Genomic DNA, 22,077 nt, shown 5'->3' on the forward strand with positions numbered 1-22,077 from the left:
CTGCTAACGAGGGGCTCATACCGCCCAGGAAACACTTAACCCCGCTGGAGGTCGAGGTTCTCAGGGTCCTGCTGCTCCGTTGCAAAAGCTCTGGCCCGCTCTCCCACTGAAGCAGCCCAGATATCTGCATTGGAGGTGGTTGGCGCTCAGCGGTCAAGACAACTGGCCTACAGCCGCCACTCAGAAAGATTCATACTTATTGAGAAGTGCTTCCACACCACTATTGCTTCAGTATCTACGTTGAGATGTTCATATTGGCTAGAGCTGTGCAGGCACTGAGTACAGGTATATGACACTACTGAATCAACCCTCACGCTGTGCGATGACGCCAAAAAGGGGCTGACAGTGAGGGAAATGATACGACCTTTGCTGTCTGTGCAGCTGGAAGATGAAAAGAATGCCAGGAGACTCTGTAAGTGGATACTGCGTAACTTCGATAGTCCCCCAATGGGAAAAGCAAACAGAAACCAACTGCGGCTCACATTTGAAGCACACCAAACCACCAAAACCCACAGGGGGAGCCAGCAGACCTTGAAATGCCTGCACCAACTCAGCAGCCCACAGCTCTGTAAGACACACTACTAGCAATGCAGCAGAGTCTGCAATCAATCGATGGCAAAATAGATACCCAAAATGTGCACATGGACAGCCTCACCACCAAACTGGACAAGCAAACGGAGCAATTAATGGCATCGGAGCAGCACATCTCAGCGACAGAAGATGACATGAGCTTGATGAGCACGAAATGTATGAACATGGAAAAAGTACCAGCGGTCATACAGTCAAAGAATGAAGACCTAGAGGTGCATTCCCGCCGCAACAACTTAAGCATCACAGGCATATTGGATATGACGAACATTGGCAAGATGAAATATATGTGGAAACCATGTTCAAAGACATCTTTGGCTCAGACATCCTATCACACTTGCTGGTGGTGGAGAGGGCGTGTAGATCCCTGGCACCAAGACCAATCCCAGGGGCCCCTCCGTGCCCCATCATTGCCATGTTGCTCAATTGCCAAGACTGCGATGGTGTGCTCAGGCTGTCACGTTAGATGAAAGACATTACCTACCAGGGGTACTGTGTGGCTTTTTATCCAGAATTTACACCGACAGTGCAGGCAGCCCGCAAATAATTCCTACCTATAAAAAAGAAACGTCAAAAAGAAGAACTTTTCTAAGCAATGCTTTACCCAGCGCCCCTGGGAGTTGAACACCGAGGGACCATAAAAATCTTTTTGACGCCCAGCTCAGTGATGGACTTCATTAAAAAGCTTCCCAAAAGCTGCCAGGAGAACCAAGATACCAAAATTAACAATAAGAGTAATTGCACAGTTGAGACCATGGGCATCACAGATGCCCACTGTTTGAAATGTATTCCACATGTTGGGCTCGTGACCGGTCAGAGAGAATTTTAGCCTTGTGGGTTGATGTTAACATGAAGACTCAGGAAAACTGGGAAGCCAGGGGGGCAGCAGTCTGTGTTATTTCCTCTGCCCTAATATTTAAGGTTTAGTATCCCTAACCAAGTTAGACACTGATAGGCCCGGCCTAGAGACCCAAAACCACTGCTCCCACTAAACAGCTCAATGCCCCAATAAAAAATAGATCAAGCAGCCGGTAGCTAACTGAGTGAGGGTGAGATGGCGGGCGGTCAGACCTTAGACCCACATGGATACTTGAAGAGGCTGGAAAGGGGGATTGACAACAAAGAACAGTACATATACCCATCCTCAGATATGGGGAACTCCTATACACCACCCCCAGACTGGCCCGCTGCAGACTAGCACTGGAGCAATGCCCTAAACGAGACCTTATTATAGTTTGACTCACTGCCCTGCCAAGCTGGTACTTAACGTGCCTCTCGGCCACCCCCATCCACCGGGTGGGTTTCTGGGACTCTGGATGCCTCCCACGAGGGTTCACCCCGAATGATTTTCCAAAGTGATGCACCGGCAGATATTGGTGTATGCCACTCATTGTTTGTTGTACTGAACTTATCGTTTCTCAATTGCAGGAAGGACTTCGGCATGATTGGGATGCTAAAGTGGGTGATGGGGAAGGGACATTGTTTTAGTACTGTTGCCATCGAAATATTATATTGCATGTGCCTACACACACTACTCTGTACCACCAGGCATGTAGTAATAATTGTTATACACTCAGACTACACTAATTTGACCCAGCCAACTAGATGCATCTCCCTCGTGACCTGGAATGTGCGGAGCCTTAACTACCCCTGCAAGCCTTAATTACTCCCACAAGACTCGCCAGGTCCTAGCCTACTTGGACAGACACCATGTACAAATAGCTCTTATCCAAGAGACATATTTAACAAAACTGACAGAGAATGCTGCTGATGCCCAATTGGCGATGGTCCGACTGGCCTCATGGAAGACCATGAGATGGTGGATTTATGGCAGCTGTGAAACTCTAATAGAAGAGAAGGCACTTTCACCTCCTCAGTGCATAGCTCATGGTCCCTGCTTTATTATTGGCTGACAACTAGAGAGGTGTGAGCCTGGACTACTGACATACAACATCTTGCTAGAACACTATCAGATCACAGCCATGGCAAGCTGGACATATCAGTTCCCACACATGTTCCCACACAATATGCATGGAAATTGAACGCTACGCATTCTTAGATCAGGTGTACAGAGAAATCTTGAAATCGGCCACTATTGAACATTTTGACTAAAAATGTGGACTCTGTGAGTGGAGTGGACACCATTTGGGAAGCTTTTAAAGTTACAATACTAGGGATATGCATTAGCACACAGGCTGGGATCCAGGAAGATATACGCAGGCTATAACACACTATAGAGAATAAGCTGCAGGCACTAGAGTGCAGCTACGAAATTACGCCCAACCCGACAAGAAAGCTAACATTAGAGAACAACTCTAAATAATATTGTGGAAAGGAAGCGGCGCTACATATCCCAGAGGTATGTGGCGAGAGCCTATGGATAGGGAGGCTGCCCAGGCTGAAGCTTGGCCAATAGAGTGAAAACCACCTGGGTGCAAAGACATATGGTTAAAATCGTTGAAACAGGTAGGGGAGATAGATATGACACACCGGCAATCTTATCCACTTTTACACACTTTTACACACATCTGTACACTGCTTGTGGGTCGCCCACAAAAGCAGAGACCGCTGAATACCTCAATGATATTACCCTAGCATGGCTGCCGCTAGGACAACAAGAATATGTAACACAACCTATTAGGGTGGAGGAGGTATGTGAGGCTATTTGCACACTCCCCAATGGCAAGGCGCCAGGTCAAGATGGCCTAATTTTATAAAGAGTTTGCAAATCTGCTCTCACCCCCTTCCAAGCAATATATGAAGAAGCATACAACAAACAGGTGCTCCCACCAACTCTTCGCGAGGCCCTTATTATCGCGCTGTTAAAACCTGACAAACAGCCCGAATATTGAGAGTCCTATTGTACACTTTCATTATTAAATACAGATGCCGAAATCTTAGTGTAAATAATAGCTATCAGGCTCCAGCTGCTGCTAAAAAACAAACCATGTTCTCCCAGACCAATCGGGATTCATTCAGACTCGCTCTACTACATACAATCTGCGCACCCTATTTGCGCTACTATACCAACTTGATCCCAACATGGTATTGCTTGATGCCACTAAAGCTTTCGATTCCATTGAGTGGGCATTCATGTTCAAAATTAAACGTTGACTGGGAATTCCTAAGGCTTTTTTGAAGTGGATGCACTTAGTACGCACTGACCCAGTGGCTGGGGTGCGCATTAATGGGAACACAACAATGTTACTGCCTATACTTTAATCAAACTCCTTATTTCAGTAAAATACATTAAAAGATACAAACATTCAGGATAGACGTCATACATTCCAGTTTGAGAAGGAACATGCAGGTAAGTATTAAAAACAAAAATACAGTTAAATGAGAACACAAGTTATCATGACTGAAGAGGCGAGCAAGGGGTACCGAAGCCCAACAATTGTCATGTAATTCAATGCTTTCAGGCCACAGATGAGCCAAAGGTTACTGTGCAGATTGACAAAGTCCCTTGTTTAAGGTGCAAATGCATTAATTAAAAAGTGTGCGATCGTCAGACCCTAAGTTTACATTCATGGATATTACACAACAAGATTCAGATAATTGTTTAAAACCCCAGCATTCACAATAATACAGAAATGGAAGAATTAGAATTTGTTGATGTTCGAAGGTAAAAAAACGACTTACATCACACTGGAGCCACTAGCGTGTGTGATCCGCCAAAGACATGCAGATTCTGATTGAGATCGATTGGTGTATCTCTCTACGCGGTTGATATGGCCCTATATGCCCATAAACCCACACCGCACCGCTTTGCGCCGCACTCCGAACTGGGCATAAGCTGGGAAAAATCAGTTGTGCTGTCTTTCACGTACCCAAATGTGTTAGAAAACCCATTAGAATGGAGCACAGACCCTATAAAGTACTTGGACATATGGATCCAGAGAAACCCAGACCTCGTAGTCCACGTGAATTATGGGAGGGCAGTGTTTCAATTGGAGGAACAAGTAACAAGATGGTCCAAAATGCCACTGTCACTGGCTGATCGGGTGGCATTCATGAAGATTATTGTACTCCCTCGATTTCTCTATCTTTTTAATAACATTCCCATAGTGCTGCCGCCATCCCTTTTTAAAACTGTTCCCCACGCACATGATAACACTGGCATGGACAGGCAAGCAGCCGTATATCAGCTGGAACATCAGGGTGCCTCCATATGCGCAGGAGGGATTTGGGGCACCAGATCTACAATTTTATTACCTATGCGCCCAAGCACACTATGCACATTAGGGGTACCACTCCCACGCATACACGCCCCACCTGGAGGTTGAAGCAGATGGTGTGCACCACATCCTGGTTAGGGCCACATTGCCACGCAGATGCACAGACATGCCCCAAACAAGAATTAACACAATTCACTTAACCGCTTAGCTGTTCAGATGTGGGCTACAGGGAAATGTGCGTTGTATACAATGCGGGACATCGGACGCAGACTTAATGCACCGAGCTTGAGTATGCACCCGTGTTCAGGAATTCTGGACACATGTGGTGAAAGATCTGGCGTCTATGAGAATGGAATCAGTGGGCTGGACCCCTCAGATGTGTTTGATGGGCCTGGTCAAGAGACTTCAATCCTTAAACCGAAGGTTTGTGGGGGTAGCCCTCCTGCTAGCAAAATGACAACGAGTGGCCATCCATTGGGCTAAGCGCTCTGCAGCCAAACATAAAAAATGGCTACTTGGCATGTTCTATTGTAAGGACCAGTTAGAGAACTTTGCTGAGGATCTGCCGCTGTCCATGCGACCCAGGGATATTTGGGACCAACTTACAGCTCCTCTACTGTCGAACCTTGACATGGCTTAACACATTCTATAATATTGTGATACTCCCAGATGGTGAGGAAACTGTTATAGTGGCACTGGCGTTCATACCATTGTACTACAACTGTGATGTGTGTTTTTTATATGAGAGCATTGATGGCACATTGATTCTACTCTGTTTTATGTGCTGAAAATCCCCCAAAATAAATTACAAAAATAAAAATTGGGTTAGAAGATAAAGCTTGGGTCGGCAACATTATTTGGATCAATGTATGAACTCACGCCGGCCTAGCGGCGTGAGTTCATACATTGATACAGGCGGTCTAGGACATGTAATCAATAGTTAAACACTAAATTGTTTCAACAACAAGGAGCATAGAGCCCTACTAAGGTTGGATTAAGAATTCTATTCAACGCCACTATCTTATACTTGTTAGGCTCTGCACATTGCATTTCACATTTGCTTCTGTCAGTGGTATGGCAACAGAATTTACCCCCATGCTGTTGCAACTATGTTTCTAAAGAAAGCACTAGTCACTTTATTCTTTTTTGCACCTTGTATTCAGCCCGAGACTCTCTTATTTGGTCCCCATTCTGCGAAATATGAATCTGAGACATTACAAGGATGGGCTTGTGCTTTTGCAGTGCTTAGGATCACCAGGCATCACTCTGCGATTCTAAATTTTATAAGAATGGCTTTTAATATTAGGAAACAATATGCTTTTTAAATAACTTTGCAACATTTTGTACTCTGAATCGTACTGGAGCAGTTTAGGGACTGATATGAATGCTTTTAACATTTTGCGATATATATGTATTATGAATTGCACATGGCTACATTATTTTTCATTGAATTGGATTGAGTTTACGTATTTGCTGAAATGTTGATCTTTCTTGTATTTTTTTTATGTTGATGCCTTGCTTTTATGGCTCCTGACTAATAAAGATATTTTGATAGTGACATTAAGCAAAGGGTGTATTGAGATACAAAGCATATAAAGAGGCAAGATGTTCCTTCATTGCGAAACAAAAGATTGAGTTTGGAATATATCCAATATCATTACCTCTTACAGGTAAAATAAGTGCAGCAGGATGGAACAGACTGGACATATCATGTAATGTAGGAACCAGTGCTCTCTATCTAATGCCACAATACCCAAACCCCTGTACCTTAACTTCTTCACAACCCAAACTGTCTCTGAGGAGCCGGTCACAATGCGTCCCGTAAAGGCTCAGACCGTTCCTGGCCGCATCTTTATGGGCCACTCAGTTTACTTTCCGACTGCCGCATTACAATGCTGGCGGTTAGAAAGTAAACAGGCCGGTCATTCCTCCTCGCTTATGACGGGCTTGTGGAGTCCGTCGACCAGTCGGAGCAGGCTCGTCATCTCAAAGGGCTGGCCTTTCCACATTTGGGATTATAATGCACGGTTTCCAACATATTTCCATGCCGGCCTGTCTGATATGGAAACCATGCCGAAAAGCATGTGGGGGCCTCCAGCAGGGGTCCCTTGGGCGTGCGGCCACCAGTTGGGGGCTGAAAGGGCACCTATGGTGCCCCTCTGTTGAACCATGCACCTTGTGTGTGCCTGCCACATAGTGCAGGGATGAACACCACCTTCCATTTCTCAAAGGGAGCTTGGGTTATGGCCTGTTTAAGGCTGAAACATGAGCTTCCATTGAGAAATGGGAGTATGCGACCGAACATTGTTCGGTCACAGTGTAATTAGCCAGTCAGGAACGATGATTGGAGGTCCGTCAGTCCCAGGACCGAGACAGTGTAGGCCAGACACAAGTCCACCCAACATCGTAATCAGGCCCAGAGTAATGCAGTTCAGCATTTTGCTCTACCCATTACATCCATGAATCTCCTACAGCCAGACTTCAAGGAAATTGTGGTAACCCATCTTCACAGTCCCAGAAAGAAATGGAAAATAATTTAAAGGTTTCCCCCCAAAAGAAGATTACCACCAACAAGCAGAAATATCGACCACTAATTTTTTAAATACATTATATCAGTATATCAACATGTGATTTCTTTTACATTGAAACAGTTTTTTCTATTGGTTAATTTCGATAATTTGTGCCGTTATTGAAATATTCATGGAAGAACATTCCATACGTCATCTATAATTAGAAAGCTGCATAGAAGTTGATAGGATGCATGCTCCTTTCTATGTCTTTATGTGGCTGATGTAGATCTTCTTATCTGCTTGGTCTCTTACTTTGGAATGCCGTTCTCATCAAAGCAATCAATCAATCAATCAATCAGAACATTTGTAAAGCGCAATACTCACCTGTGAGGGTCTCAAGGCGCTGGGTGGGGGGGGGGGGGAATGCTGCTACAGCTTGAATAGCCAGGTCTTGAGAAGTCTTCTGAAGGTTAGCAGGTCCTGGGTCTGCCGTAGGAGGATGGGGAGGGTGTTCCAGGTGTTGGCGGCGAGGTGGGAGAACAATCTGCCGCCAGAGGTCGCTCTTCGGATGCGGGGAACGGTGGCGAGGGCGAGGTCGGCGGAGCGGAGCTGGCAGTTGGGGGTGTAGAAGGTGAGTCGTCTGCTGAGGTATACTGACCGGTGTTGTGGAGTAATTTGTGTGCGTGGGTGAGGAGCTTGAAGGTGATCCTCTTGTTGACGGGGAGCCAGTGCAGGTCTCTCTGGTGGGGTGTGATGTGGCTGCGGCCAGGGATGTTGAGGATCAGATATCAGATGTGCAGAGGCGTACTGAATGCGTTGTAGTCATTTCAGGAGTTTGGCCGAGGCTCCAGCGTAGAGGGCGTTTCCGTAGTCCAACCTGCTGCTGACGAGGACCTGGGTGACCGTTCTTCTTGTTTCGGTGGGGATCCACCTGTAGATCTTGTGGAGCATGCGGAGGGTGTTGAAGCAGGAGGACGAGACGGCAATGAACTGCTTTGTCATGGAGAGAGTAGAGTCGAGGATGAACCCCAGGTTGCATGCGTTGTCTGTGGATGTTGGAGCTGTTCCCAGTGCGGTCGGCCACCAGGAGTCGTTCCAGGCCAAGGGGGTGGATCCGAGGTTGAGGACTTCAATCTTGTCTGAGTTTAGCTTCAGACGGCTGTTCTTCATCCACTTGGGGACAGCTTTCATTCCTTCGTGGAGGATGGTTTTGGCAGTGAGGGGGTCCTTGGTGAGGGATAGGATCAGCTGGGTGTCGTCAGCTTAGGAGATGATGTTGAGGTCGTGCAGTCGGGCGATGTGGGCGAGCGGTGCCATGTAGATGTTGAACAATGTCGGGCTGAGGGATAAGCTTTGGGGTAAGCCGCAGATGATCTTGGTGGCTTCGGAGGGGAAAGGGGGGAAGCGTAAACTCTGGGTTCTGCCGGAGAGGAAGGAGGTCCAGTCCAGAGCCTTATCTTGGATCCCAACGTCGTGGAGGCGTGTGGTGTGGTGGAAGACAGTGTCGAAGGCGGCTGACAGGTCCAGGAGGATGAGGGCCACATTTTCGCCGTTGTCCAGCAGGGCCTTGATGTAACAAACAGCTCCCTTAATTTATTCAAATGGTCATTAAAAGTTGACCTCTTCGTACTTGAAATGTCTCTCTTGACCTCTTTATCACTCTTTCCATGCTCACCCAAAATGAAAATAAATATTATTATGCAAAAGGCTAGTTCTTTGCGGTACATCTCTTGCCCCATTGTTTTCAAACCCAGAGCACACCATTCTATGTTTTTGGGTGCAATCTACAAAATCTGTCCTAACTTGTTACTGTTTACAGCATTTATATCTGAAGGGCTCCCAAATATTTACTACAAAGGATAATGGAGCCCAGACCACTAGAGTTAGAGAAATAGATTGAAGATGGTCAAAGAGATAAGGGTGGTGTCTTTAGCTTGGGAATGGGGATAGGCATAAAAAGGAAAATACTGCCAGAGAATGGAGGGCATTTCATCAAAAGGAAGATCAACAGTATTACAGAAGAAGTGTTGTTAAAGAGAAGGAACGGATACAAATGTGCATTTGAAAACCTTTAAATCTCTTACAGGAAATAATCTGAAGTTGAAGGAGCCGGAGGAGCCTAAAATGAAAGAGGTATCTGCTGAGCAGGAATGAGCACCCTCTGAGGAAATGTGGCCAAACTACACATGCTGAGGAACAAGGCATTCTGACAGAGAGTAGCCAATCTGCTTATGCATAGGAAACTATAGGATGAGATGTCAGCCATCGTTCTCACGAGGTGCTCCTCCTAAGCGCGTGTATTTTGTTCCAAGACGAGCCCTACAAGACCATTGAAGTAATAAGCCAGAATCAAGACTCACCTCGAATGAGGCTGAACTGATTATTTCTGGTGGCATGCTTGCAGGGGCATAACACAGACCCCTGCAGCCTTTGTGGTGTTGGGGCCCCAACCCTTCAGAAGCCCCCAACCTTTAAAGAGGGCTCCATTTGCACAAAACCAATGAATATCTGTGAGATATGGGAAATTAAGGGGCCCCTCTTTGCATTCTGCAGGATGGCCCCATCATTTTGTGTTACGCCACTGCACACCTATAAGTAAAAGGATAATCTGTGGGAAACAAGGAGAGGATGGTGATCTGCGGTGAAAACTGTCATGCTCTGACTGATTTCTACATAGAAGTTCCTATACCGTTGTCCACACTTGTTTAAAAGTTCTCTTGCATTTTGAGTGTGGGTTAAGTGGGTGTAAAGTTAACCTCATCCACACTGTGAGATAAGAAAATGCGCAGTCATTTTCAGTATCACAAATCAGTTCTTGTTTTTATGTTTTACTACTCCTATCTAGTGTTCAGCTCAGTTCTCCTGATTTAGATTGTACTACTGTAGATCGAACCCCAGACAATCTTGGTACAAATATATGAAGGACAGGATATTGAGAGACAATACATTGAAAGGTAAGTGCATATAGGAAAGTAAAGATTTACTATTCCTAACTCCACATATACATACCTTGAAGATGGATGTACACCATATTTACATATATATGAGGTGTTGGGTATAGAAAATCTAGACCTACTTCCTGCCGATGTTGTTTTCTTCAATATTTGGTCCTTGATATTGTGTCCCATAGATATTCGGGGGTCGATATTCAGGGTATATAGCCTGATTAATATAGGACTTTATTCCTTACCCTCTTTGTGCGCTCGTTTTTTAAAGGGGCCCATTAACTCTTTTTCAAATCTTGGCCAGTGTTCTAAATATTGAAGCTCCCTCATTATCCTTGCCGCCTAGAAATAGCTGTATTTGAATCCGACCCTCTAAACCAAAGGAGAGGCAAAGGAATACCACCAAATACTGGAGAGAGTGAGGTCTCTACTCTGAAGTCTGAGGTTGGTTTCCTCTGAGGTTGGTGGCTGTGTGAGGCTCGTTCCTTGGAGGCTGATGACAGAGTGAAACCAGTACAAGATAGGCTGGTACCTAGAGCTGGGTGGGGTACCAGAGAGGCTGGTTCCAAGCCTTGAGTCCGGTGCCGCAGGTGCTGATGACCAGGTTTGCCCAGTATCATGAAGGTTGGAACCAAGGTCGAGACCGGTTTCTCGGCTGAGGCCAGAGGCATGTCACCCATTTCTTTCACTACTGTAGACACTGCAGAGCACCATGAATACTTCAGTCCTTTCCAATCCCTCCTCTTTTACTCCAACCTTGGACCAAGTTGGTCCCGAGGTTGCTGTGTTTGAACATGCAGTTCTCAATTGCTTAGATAGTTACCAAATACATCCCAAGAATATGTAGGGATCATAACGATGATGAATTTGCATTACTTTCACAATTGTCACTTGAAAAACCCCTTGCGGTCAAGAACTGTGATAAGGCTGGTGGCATTGCAGTGATGGACACTGCACAATACGAACTTAAATTGACCACTCTTCTGAGTGACACCAGTTTGTACAACAAAATCACTACCGACCCCACATCTATAACTACATCTAAAATTTAACGCTTGACTAATGAGGCTTTGGCAGCTGGAGATATCAGTGAAAAAGAGTACGAATTTCCTAACATCTCAAATCTCAAAATGCATTGCATTTATGGAATTCCTAAAATTCATAAAAACATGACAGATCCTCCCTACCAACCAATCGTGACAATAATTGGATCGGTCACTGAACCCTTGTCAAAATACATAGATCATTTTTTACGACCTAATATACCAGCCATTCCATCGCATATAAAAGACACCAGAGACTTTATCAACAAAGTTGAAAATCTTTCGTTTTTTCCTCAAAGCCATACCTCGGTAACATTGGACATTGAGGCATTATATAGCAACATTCCAAAGTCAGAAGCAGTAGCTTGCTTTATTGACATCTATGATATCAGCTGCCCCAGGAACTTCTTACTAGTGTGTTTAAAAATTCTGCTATCAAAAAACCTCTCTGAATTCGGGAATACCCTCCACAAGCAAATTATAGAGGTAAGTATGGGGGCTTCAGTAGCCCCATCAGTAGCCAACATTTATATGGCACTCTTTGAAAATAAAATCATCTATAATGAAATAGCACCTTTTCATGAATCAGTGACCTACTGGTCTAGATATATAGATGATGTTTTTTTCATCTGGACAGACACAGCAGAGTCACTCACTGAGTTCCTGGAATGGCTTAATCTGAAATTCACAGCACACACCAGCCACTCCCAAGTCAAGTTCCTTGAAATCCTGATTCGTCATAACAATTGGATCTTAGAAGTAGATCTCTACGTTAAACCTACTACAAGAAACACCTTGTTGCACTTTGAGAGTTTCCATCCTCGTAGCCAAAAACAAATAATTCCGTTTGGGCAATTTCTCAGACTTTGTCGTAACTGTTCTAACATCCAAGATTTTGACGTTTAAGTGACCGGGATAACAGACACATTTCTTTCGAGAGGTTATTCGAAACGTCTCGAAAAAGGATTGTTCAAACAAGCCTGATTTTACGACAGAGATTCCTTGTTAAGATCACGCCCTGCAGCACCAGTGACCCAACTTGTGTGTGTAACAAAACATTCAACGATGAACAAAACAGTAAGACAGAATATCAATTTCAATTGGCATATTTTGAACACTCCTACGACACAAGAAGCCAATTTGCCAAAACCGCTATTTGCACATCGACGGGATAAAAACATTAAAGATCTGATTGTGCACTCATGTTTTACAAGCTTAGGATTTGTTCAAAAAAACATTAATGGGATTGCCCGTATCATGGGTACCTTCAATTGCAATCAATGCAAAGCATGTGACACTGTGATTGAAGGAGATATCACAAAATGGATATACTATCAAAGCCAACAAGTTTACCAATTGTAAAACCAAAAACATTATTTACCTTCTTCTTTGTCCCTGTAATTTAGGGTACGTTGGTAAAACTTCACGTACCTTGGCAATGCGCGTGACTGAACACCGGTCAGTGATTCGTACCTCGAAACTTACTGCACCCTTAGTTAAACATTATCTCGAGAAAAATCATAACGCCAATAAAATCAGATGGCATATCTTGGAAAAATTTGAAATGATGCAGGATCCTAAAAGTACAGAGATATGCAGAAGGCGAGAAGTTTTCTGGATTTTTGTCCTTAATACCCCCCAAAAAAAGGATTTAACAATGAGATTCTGTGGGAGAACGCTATTAGATACAATACCTAAGGTAGTGATACACCATCATACAGTTAGTTTTCCACCCTTTTATCTTTAACTAGTTCTCCATAGTGATAATACTCAAGAAAGGGCTTTGTCTCCACCTCTACATCTCGTTATGTTAGATTATTATTTGTGCCCTTTTCTTAAAGATTCATTCCCTTGTATCTGAAACTAGTTCTTCATAGTGATGATGTTCAAGATAAGGCTTTGTCTCCATCTCTACATCCTGTTATGTTTGTTTATTATAAGTGCCCTCTTCTTACAGATTTATTCTCTAAATACCTATGGTAGTGATACATCATCTTACAGTTAGTTATCCACCCTTTCATCTATAACTAGTTCTCCATAGTGATGATACTCTAGATAGGGCTTTGTCGCCATCTCTACATCTGGTTATGTTTGATTACTATGACTGCCTTTCGTACAGGATTTTACTTATCATTCATGTGTTATTTTGTATCTTTATCTTATTTTCTTATCATTTTGAAATATGTTTTATTAATGTTTCCCTTCGGTCATACATTTATTGAGCCCCTCTTCAGTGTCCATTCAGTTTATGCCCAAATGCTGGTCCTTTAACTGGCTACACCGTCATAGAGTCTTTCCTCAGTGTCTATTCAGTTGATGTCTAAACGCTGTTTCTTTAACTAACTGCACAACATCCTTCTAACTAACCGTACGACGTCAACTTGATGTTGGCTGACGGTTATGTACAAGCCAATCTGTTTGCCAGCGTCTCGAGCCTTCGGGATACATCCTACGGTGGCAGCTTTACGTATCCAAGTAAGTTATGTCATCAAGCTTAGTTTTTGAGTTTGCCTGTATTGATAATAAACCGCCACACTAGCGTGGCCTTTCCATAGGATCCTCCACTGTTTATCGTATGCGATGCTTAGTGTGCCTTCTAGTTTTGCCTTGCTTTGCCTGAAGCGTAGATGTATCTACAGGCATAAACAGGCATAAACTCTTTGAATTCCCTCAATCAACAACGCCTGTTTGTTGCCCGCCTCATTAACGCTGTATACTACAAGAATTCAGTTTATGCATTTGGGCCTGCAATATTTCACTAGTCCCATACTGCAGCACCTGAAGCATTGATTCAGGCGCATTAACGCCCATGAATAGTTTCCCAAGCCATGTGATGCCATCACCCTTTTTTGTGGCAGTACATCGAGTCGATTCTCTTTTATCCATTTGTGTCGATGCCAGTCTGCAATTATGTTAGTAGCACCGAATATACAGACATGTTTGCCAACTTGAGTAATGGTACCTTTGGTCTTATTTGTCATTACAGGCAGTTGGCCTGGCCCGGTGACGATTACGCTTGGCGTTACAATTATAAACATGAGGACTGTGGAGGTTTTATCTCCCATGACCATTCATCCTTGATCCTCCACAAAGGCCTGAAGTTTATCCCTTTCGTTTGGACAACTATATCATTACTTATCCTTCATCTCGACTTTAAGGTATGTCTACAGGTTGAAATACTAACATCGATTAGGTTTTCTAGCCATTGAGATATCTCTGTAGTATGATAACACCCGTTATTTTTTGCCTGTTGTTCATAGGTCGTCATTTCTATATTTATTTCAGTTAGCAATTTTAGTCCTGACGATAGAGAATTCCAAAATTTTCTCCCGAGGAATGTCAACGGGTACTAGTTTTTACTTATGCTGTGATATTCTTGCTCACCTAATTATTGGAGTGCTCTAATATACATCTTTTTGGACATTTGTGTCCAGTTATTGTTGCTCTTCCCTCAGCTCCTTTCGGGATATATTTTCTGCTTGGAGGTTGTTCCCAGGAATCAAAGATTTAATCAGTTGTTTGGCCATGGTGAGCACATAAATGTGTCATCTTTTACTTAGCTTTTCTGCATTGTGATATATTCTTGTTCTTCTATTTTGGGCACTTGGTGGAACTCTATATAAGCCGAGACTGGCATTAGTAGTACTCTTAGAACACCAATTCTATATCTTTCCCCATCCACTTTGAATCCAAAATATGCACACGCTGTATAGTTTGTCGTTCTTTTCTTTTTATTCTTTATTTTATATTTGGTTAACACTTGAGCATACTTGGGATCTGCAGTTCTTCTATTCAGACTGAGTGCACCATGGAAAAGTGTATATATTTATGGGACATGTCCTTGACTTAATATACCTTGAATCTGTTTTTGTAGATAATGTTTTTCATGTGGTTTCCTGACGAAGGCGACACGTTCGGCGAAACGCGTGTCGTGTAATTCTGAAGAATCAGCGCCACATTTATGTATTTTTTTTTTTTTTTTTTTTTTTTTTTTAGAACCTTTATTTGGAAAAACAAAAGAATACAAGCGCAGGCCCACAACCATCATGGCCGGCCGCAAAACATTTAAATAAAAAGAAACAGAAGAAATGCGTACCAATCGGTACCAATATACGGTAGGACAAACCAGACACGGTTGTGGGGACCGCAACAGAGGATATGAGGTTTTCATTTTAAAGTGAAGAGGAGTAGGGGCTGCCACCACAGGAACATAGCACCGCAAATAGAATCATAAGAGACAAGGGGAACACACCCCAATAGCAAACTGGGGCGGGCAACGACCGTAGCAACTAAATAAGTAAGACAACCGAGACGGTGACACCAAACAACAGGCCATGATGCAATAAACAGCATTCCCAAAAATCACCCCAGGAGTCCCACCCCAAAGGAGGAAAAGACATGGGCCAAAGAAGACGCCCGAGAAGAAAAGAGGTGCTAAACCATGGGACAGCCAGCCCTACAAAAGAGGAAAGAACCCCCCCAAAGCCAGAAAAGAGCGATACAGACCATAGAACAAAATAAACTAAAATAACAAACCCCCCCCACACCCACCACCCTGCACCCCTGTAATGGCTACGGCCAACCCATAAACAGCGCGTGCCTGTCGCCCCGACACTGCCCCAAAGAAGGGAAAAAGTACAAGAAGTACTAAAGTGGAGGAGGAGAGAAAGACACACCATAGGCGATAAGGATTAGCGAAACAGGATAATAATCCGCAAATATATTCCAGGCCGCCCGCTCCCGGTCACTACATCCGATATGTGACCAACGGTCAACGTATTCAATGTTCCGCTCACCCAACACAGTCCCAGCTACGGAAGGAATAGCGACCCAATTATACTGCTTTAACCTTGCCCCCTGCGATCAAATCGGTAGATGGAGTCCAACAATACGGCCTGCGCCGCGGAGGAGAGAGGCCCCCCGGATGGCCAACACAGAACGGGGGGTAGCCCACAAAAGTCTTCGCAAGTCACCGGTGCATGTCCAAAAGTGAAATCTACATGAGCAAAGCAGCGCATCAGTCTGTCGGAGAGAGCCGGCCAGGGCGTCCGCCACAGTCCCAGACAGGATCGAAAAGTCACGCCACCAGAACACAAAGGAGATGGCAAACATGGCGCCCGTGGACGACATACCAGCCTGTGCAAGAAACCACGAACTCCAGACCTCCTCGGAACCAACGAGGGCAGCACCTCAGCAGAATCAGAACCGGGAACAGGCAGCATCCCAATAGGAACCTCGGCAAGGAGATCAAGGTGGACCGGTGCAGGGTGTGGCGCAGTGTACAGCGCTCGGAGGCAGTCATGGCCCACAGGAGAAATAGCATCAAGCCGGCACTCCAAATCTCGGGCGGTGACAAGAAAGGCAGTCTTAATTACCTCCAGAGCACACAGAACAGCACCGGTCCCCAGCGTTGTCCCGGGAAGGGAGAACACGGCAACGTCTTCTATCCCAGGTTCACGGATGTGTGGCAGCTCAGGGAGCCAGTCGCCATTGTAACTCGCCATCCACAGATCACTCCACAGACCACTTGCCAGAGGTCACTGGGCCAGAAACATGGGGGCGACCGCCGACATCGCAGTATAGGTTCATTCGCTGCCGACAAGCATCCGGACCCCTAATTGAGCTCCGAGGATCCCACTGCCGGGCGCTCAATGCGATGCATAAAATGGCGTCCGGTACGGGCCGGAGTAACAAAGAAACCAATCCGTCCACTTCCAGGCTGGAGAAAGATACAAAGTGTTGCAACAGGCACAAAGTATCCAGGCGTGTAGAATAACAGGGCGGAACGAGGCGCCGCGACGAGGAGCACAGCGCGGCAGCCTCTCACCCTCCGAGCGACTCCTCCTCCCCTGTGATGGCCGCTTCCGCCGCGGCCGCGCCCGGCCGATTCCACGGACAAAGACCCGGTCTCACTGCCGCCCAGGGCCAAGAATGTAGCGGGGGCGGTTCATCACCGATACTGGACGAAACGTGCAGGGAGACACACCGCCACTTTCAGGATCGCGTCCTCAGTCCAATCGCCGGGTGTAAAGACAGGATAAAGCGCAGGATAACTGGGAAAAGCGCTAGGATCAGCGGAGCCGAGAGGCTAGGCGGCCATCTCGGTCGCAGGCTAGGCTCCTCCTCATTTATGTATTTGTTGATATGTATGTTTCACTCTTTTGAGTAGAGTGGCTTGTCTTGTGACTGTATGCATGTATCATTCAATATGAGCAGTTCCATGTATAATGTGTAGTGAGAAGATTTCTCAAAACAAGACAGAGAGTGATATAATTAAGAATCTAATCTCTGTATTTAGCAAGTAATACACCGATCAGCTATTTGTGATATCAATCTGAGTCACCTTCTTTGTAACTTTTAAGCCACTTTTTTAATGATTTTGTAATAAAAATAAATTGGCATATTTTCTTGAATATTTGGTACATTGAGTAGATCTCTTTACTAAAATGTGTATTAAAGTTTGTGATTATTGGTTTCTGACCTGTTAGTTGCCCAGCGATGCAGTACTGCTATTGACACTGCAGAGGAAGACATGTGCTGTGAGCACTGCTCAGACCCATTTTCAGCCATCACTGCTCTGTCACCACAATTCATATAACCAATTATTTTTTGTTTCGCACCAGTAGCATTGGTAACTGAGAGTTCACTACAGGTGGGCGGAACACCGCAGAATCTCACAGGATTTTTACACCACTCTGCATAGTTCTGCCCACCCCTAATTCTAAAACCAGGACTCAGAAAATGTAGGTAATGGGTTTGTAAGACTTGCCATAACTTTGGCAAGCAGGGATGAGTTAAAATACGGGCATGTTACTGCGCATGTCTGAAATTAGTTCCTGTGCGTGCAAAAGACTGAGGGACATTGATAAATGGGGGGCTTGAACAAAGCAAACACCGGCAGGAAAGAATCCATAATGGGAACGTCCTTTGATGATACATTTGCGTCTTTTCTTCCAGAAAGAAACTCCGCTCGCTAATGCTGCATTCTGGGCAGCAAGGAAAGGAAACCTGGCTCTGCTGCAGCTGCTCCTGAACAGTGGGCGAATTGACGTGGACTGCAGAGACAGCGTATGTACTCATTCATGCAAAGGCGATTGATTCATTTTCATTGGTACTGGCTACATCTTTACAGTCGGGCAAAACATTTGTATAATCAGTTTATGCATCAACCATGCTGTCTCTTTTCATAAGCAAAAATCAAAATAGGGAGTGAAGAGGTAGTGCTTAAAAAGCACTAGGGTGGATGCACCCTCCTCTAGTCAATGGTATATTCAAACAACAAGATCCACCTCTAACAGGTTTTCATGTGAGCCAAGATATGACAGCAATACACAGTATTTGTTAAAATACCCCTCACACACCAAAAGGTCCCTTGGTGTCATGCTTCATCATCGGGGTCTTCCCGCCCCGCTGCGGGACGGGGCGTGCTACGACTAGCGACTACGCTGGAGCACTCAGATATTGTAAGTGCTATGTGAGGTGCAGGTATGACCATGTAAAGACATGCTGTATAAGTATTTTGCAAGGTATGGACGAATGAATGGATTTGAGCTTCTGCAAGTAATGTTTTTTTTTTTTTAATAGCAGGCAAAACAACAGTAAACATCGGCCCAGCAGCCCACAAATGGCCATAACATTGTCCCACACACATACCTGACAGACCGGCTCATCGGGCGCTGCCTGATTGCCCTATAGGCCAAGTACAACCCTGTTTGCTGCTGTCTGATAGAGGCGGTCTTTGAGAATTAAAAACCCTTTGGCTAGAGTTCCTGGCTGAGGAGCAGCTAAATTCTGGTGACTAGAGCTCCCTACCTCCATCTCAGCACGCTTGAATCTCGTTGGTTTACACAAAAGACTGGAAAGTGGCTGAAGATTTGTGGCTGATGGAGTTGTCAGCTGCCTTAATTACTGCAGCCTCCTTGTTGTTCTGCCATATGTTAAAGTGGTGCATGAACTCAGGCTAAGAGCAATCTGGCCCCACTCCTCAAACATACAAGGACTAGATTTTTAAACAAAAGCCATAGCACATATATTGTGTGTGTCCTGTATATAATAACAATTGGTACATTTCACACAATGATTTTACAAGTTTTCATGTATTTTTAATTTTCTTTCTTTGGTTGATCCAGCCAACATGTGTTTCACCATAGTTCCTTTTTTACTGGTACTCATTGATACCCAATGAAATGTGGTTGTCCCCTATTTACTATTGTAAACTGATACATTCTTATGTAAGACACTACGATCTATTTCTTACAAATGTTTTTCCAGCCCTGATGAAGTTGTGGGTTAATCCCGGACGACGAAGCACGTGTTGGATCAACCGAAGAAAGAAAATTAAAAATACATTAAAACTTGTAAAATCATTGTGTGCAATTTACTAATTATTATTATTGTATACAGGACACACACCAAATATGTGCTTGGGCTTTTGTTTAAATATAAACTGATCCTCAGTGATCACAACTTTGGAGGGGCGGATGATTCCACCTCCCTTGAGCATTATAACGTAACATTAGGAATCAACCTGTACCGTAATTAGTGAGCACCAGTACCACACGGGGCAAACTCATCCTATGTAGCACTACCATATATGGAATGGAGCCATTAGCTTCAGCTCCTTACTCCAGCGGCCTCGTCAACATTGCCCTTTTAGTGCAAGGACTAGCAGAAGAGGAGTGGAAGGGTGCACCATCTTTCCTATCTATTGTGTGAGTGTGTAGAAACTCCTGCAGGTAAGAACATGGGGGAGTGGAACCCCAAATAGGCAGGCCCCCGTCGAGAGTGAAGACACAGTGACATTACTACTTACCTGCCATTAATTCATACAGGCGTAGTGGCTCAGTTTTCTTATTACAAGCACATTTTGACATCAGCATGTACCTATATTTTTATATTTAAAAAATAAAGAACCACGTTTTCTAGGGAGATCATACTTCGCAACTTGTTATAATACTATGCATTATAGTGTACGCTAAATCATCAAGACAACATAGCAATACACATATACTGTTTCACTCAATAAAAATTATTCCCAAATTTCCTGCATCTAAGATAGACCTCAGAAGCTTCTAGCTGCTTGCAAATTAGCCTAAAAAACAAAGCCCCGGAGGGCAATAGAATTCTTCTAAAATCTGTAATGACAGAGTCTCATGGCTTGGCTGTCACTGCGACAGAACTTTTCTCGTCGTCGTATACTTTCGTTTTCCAAATCAGGTAAATCAGGTGTGTTAACTGAAACACATTAATCACGCCTATCAGTTCTACAGCTCTCAGAATGCTTTGGTTTGTTCAATAAAAGCAGGGCGGGAAAAATGAGGAGTTGCCCAGTGACCCAAGTCATGTGATCTGAAATTCCAAACTTTTGTCTCAGTGTCAAACTCATGCTCCCCTACAATAAATGCATCTACGTTTCAGCAAAATGTTGCACTTATGTAGGGCTCCCGGTTATATGGTATTTATTTTTTTGCCATTTCCGTCTGTATTTATCCATATTTATTTTTTTGCTAATTTTATCTGTATCTATCCATATTTATTTTGGGCTTTGTGGAAAAGTTAAGCTGAAATTAATATATTTCCACATTTATTTAACCGATAAACATGCACTCATGCTTGAATGTTTACCAGGTTTCAGTGCTATGAACACCTGCAGAAGATAAATCAGGGTACTTACATGAAAATATGCAAATTTCAGTATCAACCGTGTGCCTTTCTACTGCTGTTAAAGTCTCTTTTTTAAACTCCCTATCTATCAATCCACACATTTATTGTCATGGCAGACAGTATTTAGAATTGCTCAAAAAGCAACTCGATTTCCGTTTTTATCCACATTTAAAAATAATTACAGACAAGAAAATTGTTTTTTTCTGTCTGTATTTATCTGTAAAATTAGTAAAAACGGAAAACAAGTAGCCTTATGTATAAGGTAGGTGAGATATTTGGGCTTCAAAGAAATATTGAGTTCATGTAATGTAGTGAGAAAGAGGAAAAGTGCAGTGGGGTATATCTAGTTATTTATTTATTTATGTATTTATGTTTGTACATTGAATTATACAGCCGCTAGGCACCTCAGTGAGCGTTGTGTATTAGACTATGGATTTTACCATAACTATAGTAAAACATGGATGAAGCTGGAAATTGTAGTTCTTTGGTGTATTGCCAATTCTCTAATCAGCCCCTGCAGGAAGGTAGGTGGTAATTTAATATATAGATTAGAATAATTTACAATGAAATGACAAGTGATGAATACAATATAGCCTGGCCCTGTATACAAATAAATAAAAGTTGGTAGTTACAGTCAAAATAGTGCACATATTAAAAAAGTTAATTATAACTCATCCAGACACAAAGCATCAGCATCTAAAAAAATAGATTGTGCGGCTGACCAAGGTTAGGCACATCCGTTTCAATGTAAACTTAACAGTACTTAGGGGCCGATTAGGATGGCGGTTTTTCCGCATCCTCCGGGCCGGCGGAAGTGTCCGCCGGCCTGGAGGATGCGGAAAAACCGCGGCGGAGACTCCAAAGACCCACCGCCAAATTAGGATGGCTGGTGGGTCTGATAATCTGTCCGCCGCTTTTCCGCCGCGGTCGGAAGGCGACCGCGGCGGAAAAGCACTAACATGTCTGGCGGTGTCTATCAGACACCGCCAGGCATATTAGGATGTCTGAAAATATATGCTTTTCCGCGGCGGCTTTACCGCCGTGGAAAAGCATACGGACCTTCACTTCGGGGGCCCGTTGCGGGCCCCCTGGGTGAAGGTGGGGTGGGGGGTGCACATGGGGGGTACCTATGGTACCCCCCTGCATTTGC

The 22,077-nt window shown here is 44.2% G+C and overlaps 1 protein-coding gene across 2 annotated transcripts in view; it reads left to right on the plus strand.

Annotated features, from left to right (window-relative positions):
- ANKRD29 (ankyrin repeat domain 29) overlaps positions 1–22,077 on the plus strand; it is a 459,839-nt gene that overhangs the window by 115,680 nt on the left and 322,082 nt on the right. For both annotated transcript variants that reach the window (XM_078685682.1, XM_078685683.1), the window contains exon 2: positions 18,222–18,332. In XM_078685682.1, coding sequence (XP_078541808.1) covers positions 18,222–18,332 — 111 coding nt within the window. The remainder of the gene's footprint in view (positions 1–18,221; positions 18,333–22,077) is intronic.

The sequence above is a fragment of the Lissotriton helveticus genome, chromosome 4_1 (assembly GCF_964261635.1).
Source record: "Lissotriton helveticus chromosome 4_1, aLisHel1.1, whole genome shotgun sequence".
Lineage (NCBI taxonomy): Eukaryota > Metazoa > Chordata > Amphibia > Caudata > Salamandridae > Lissotriton > Lissotriton helveticus.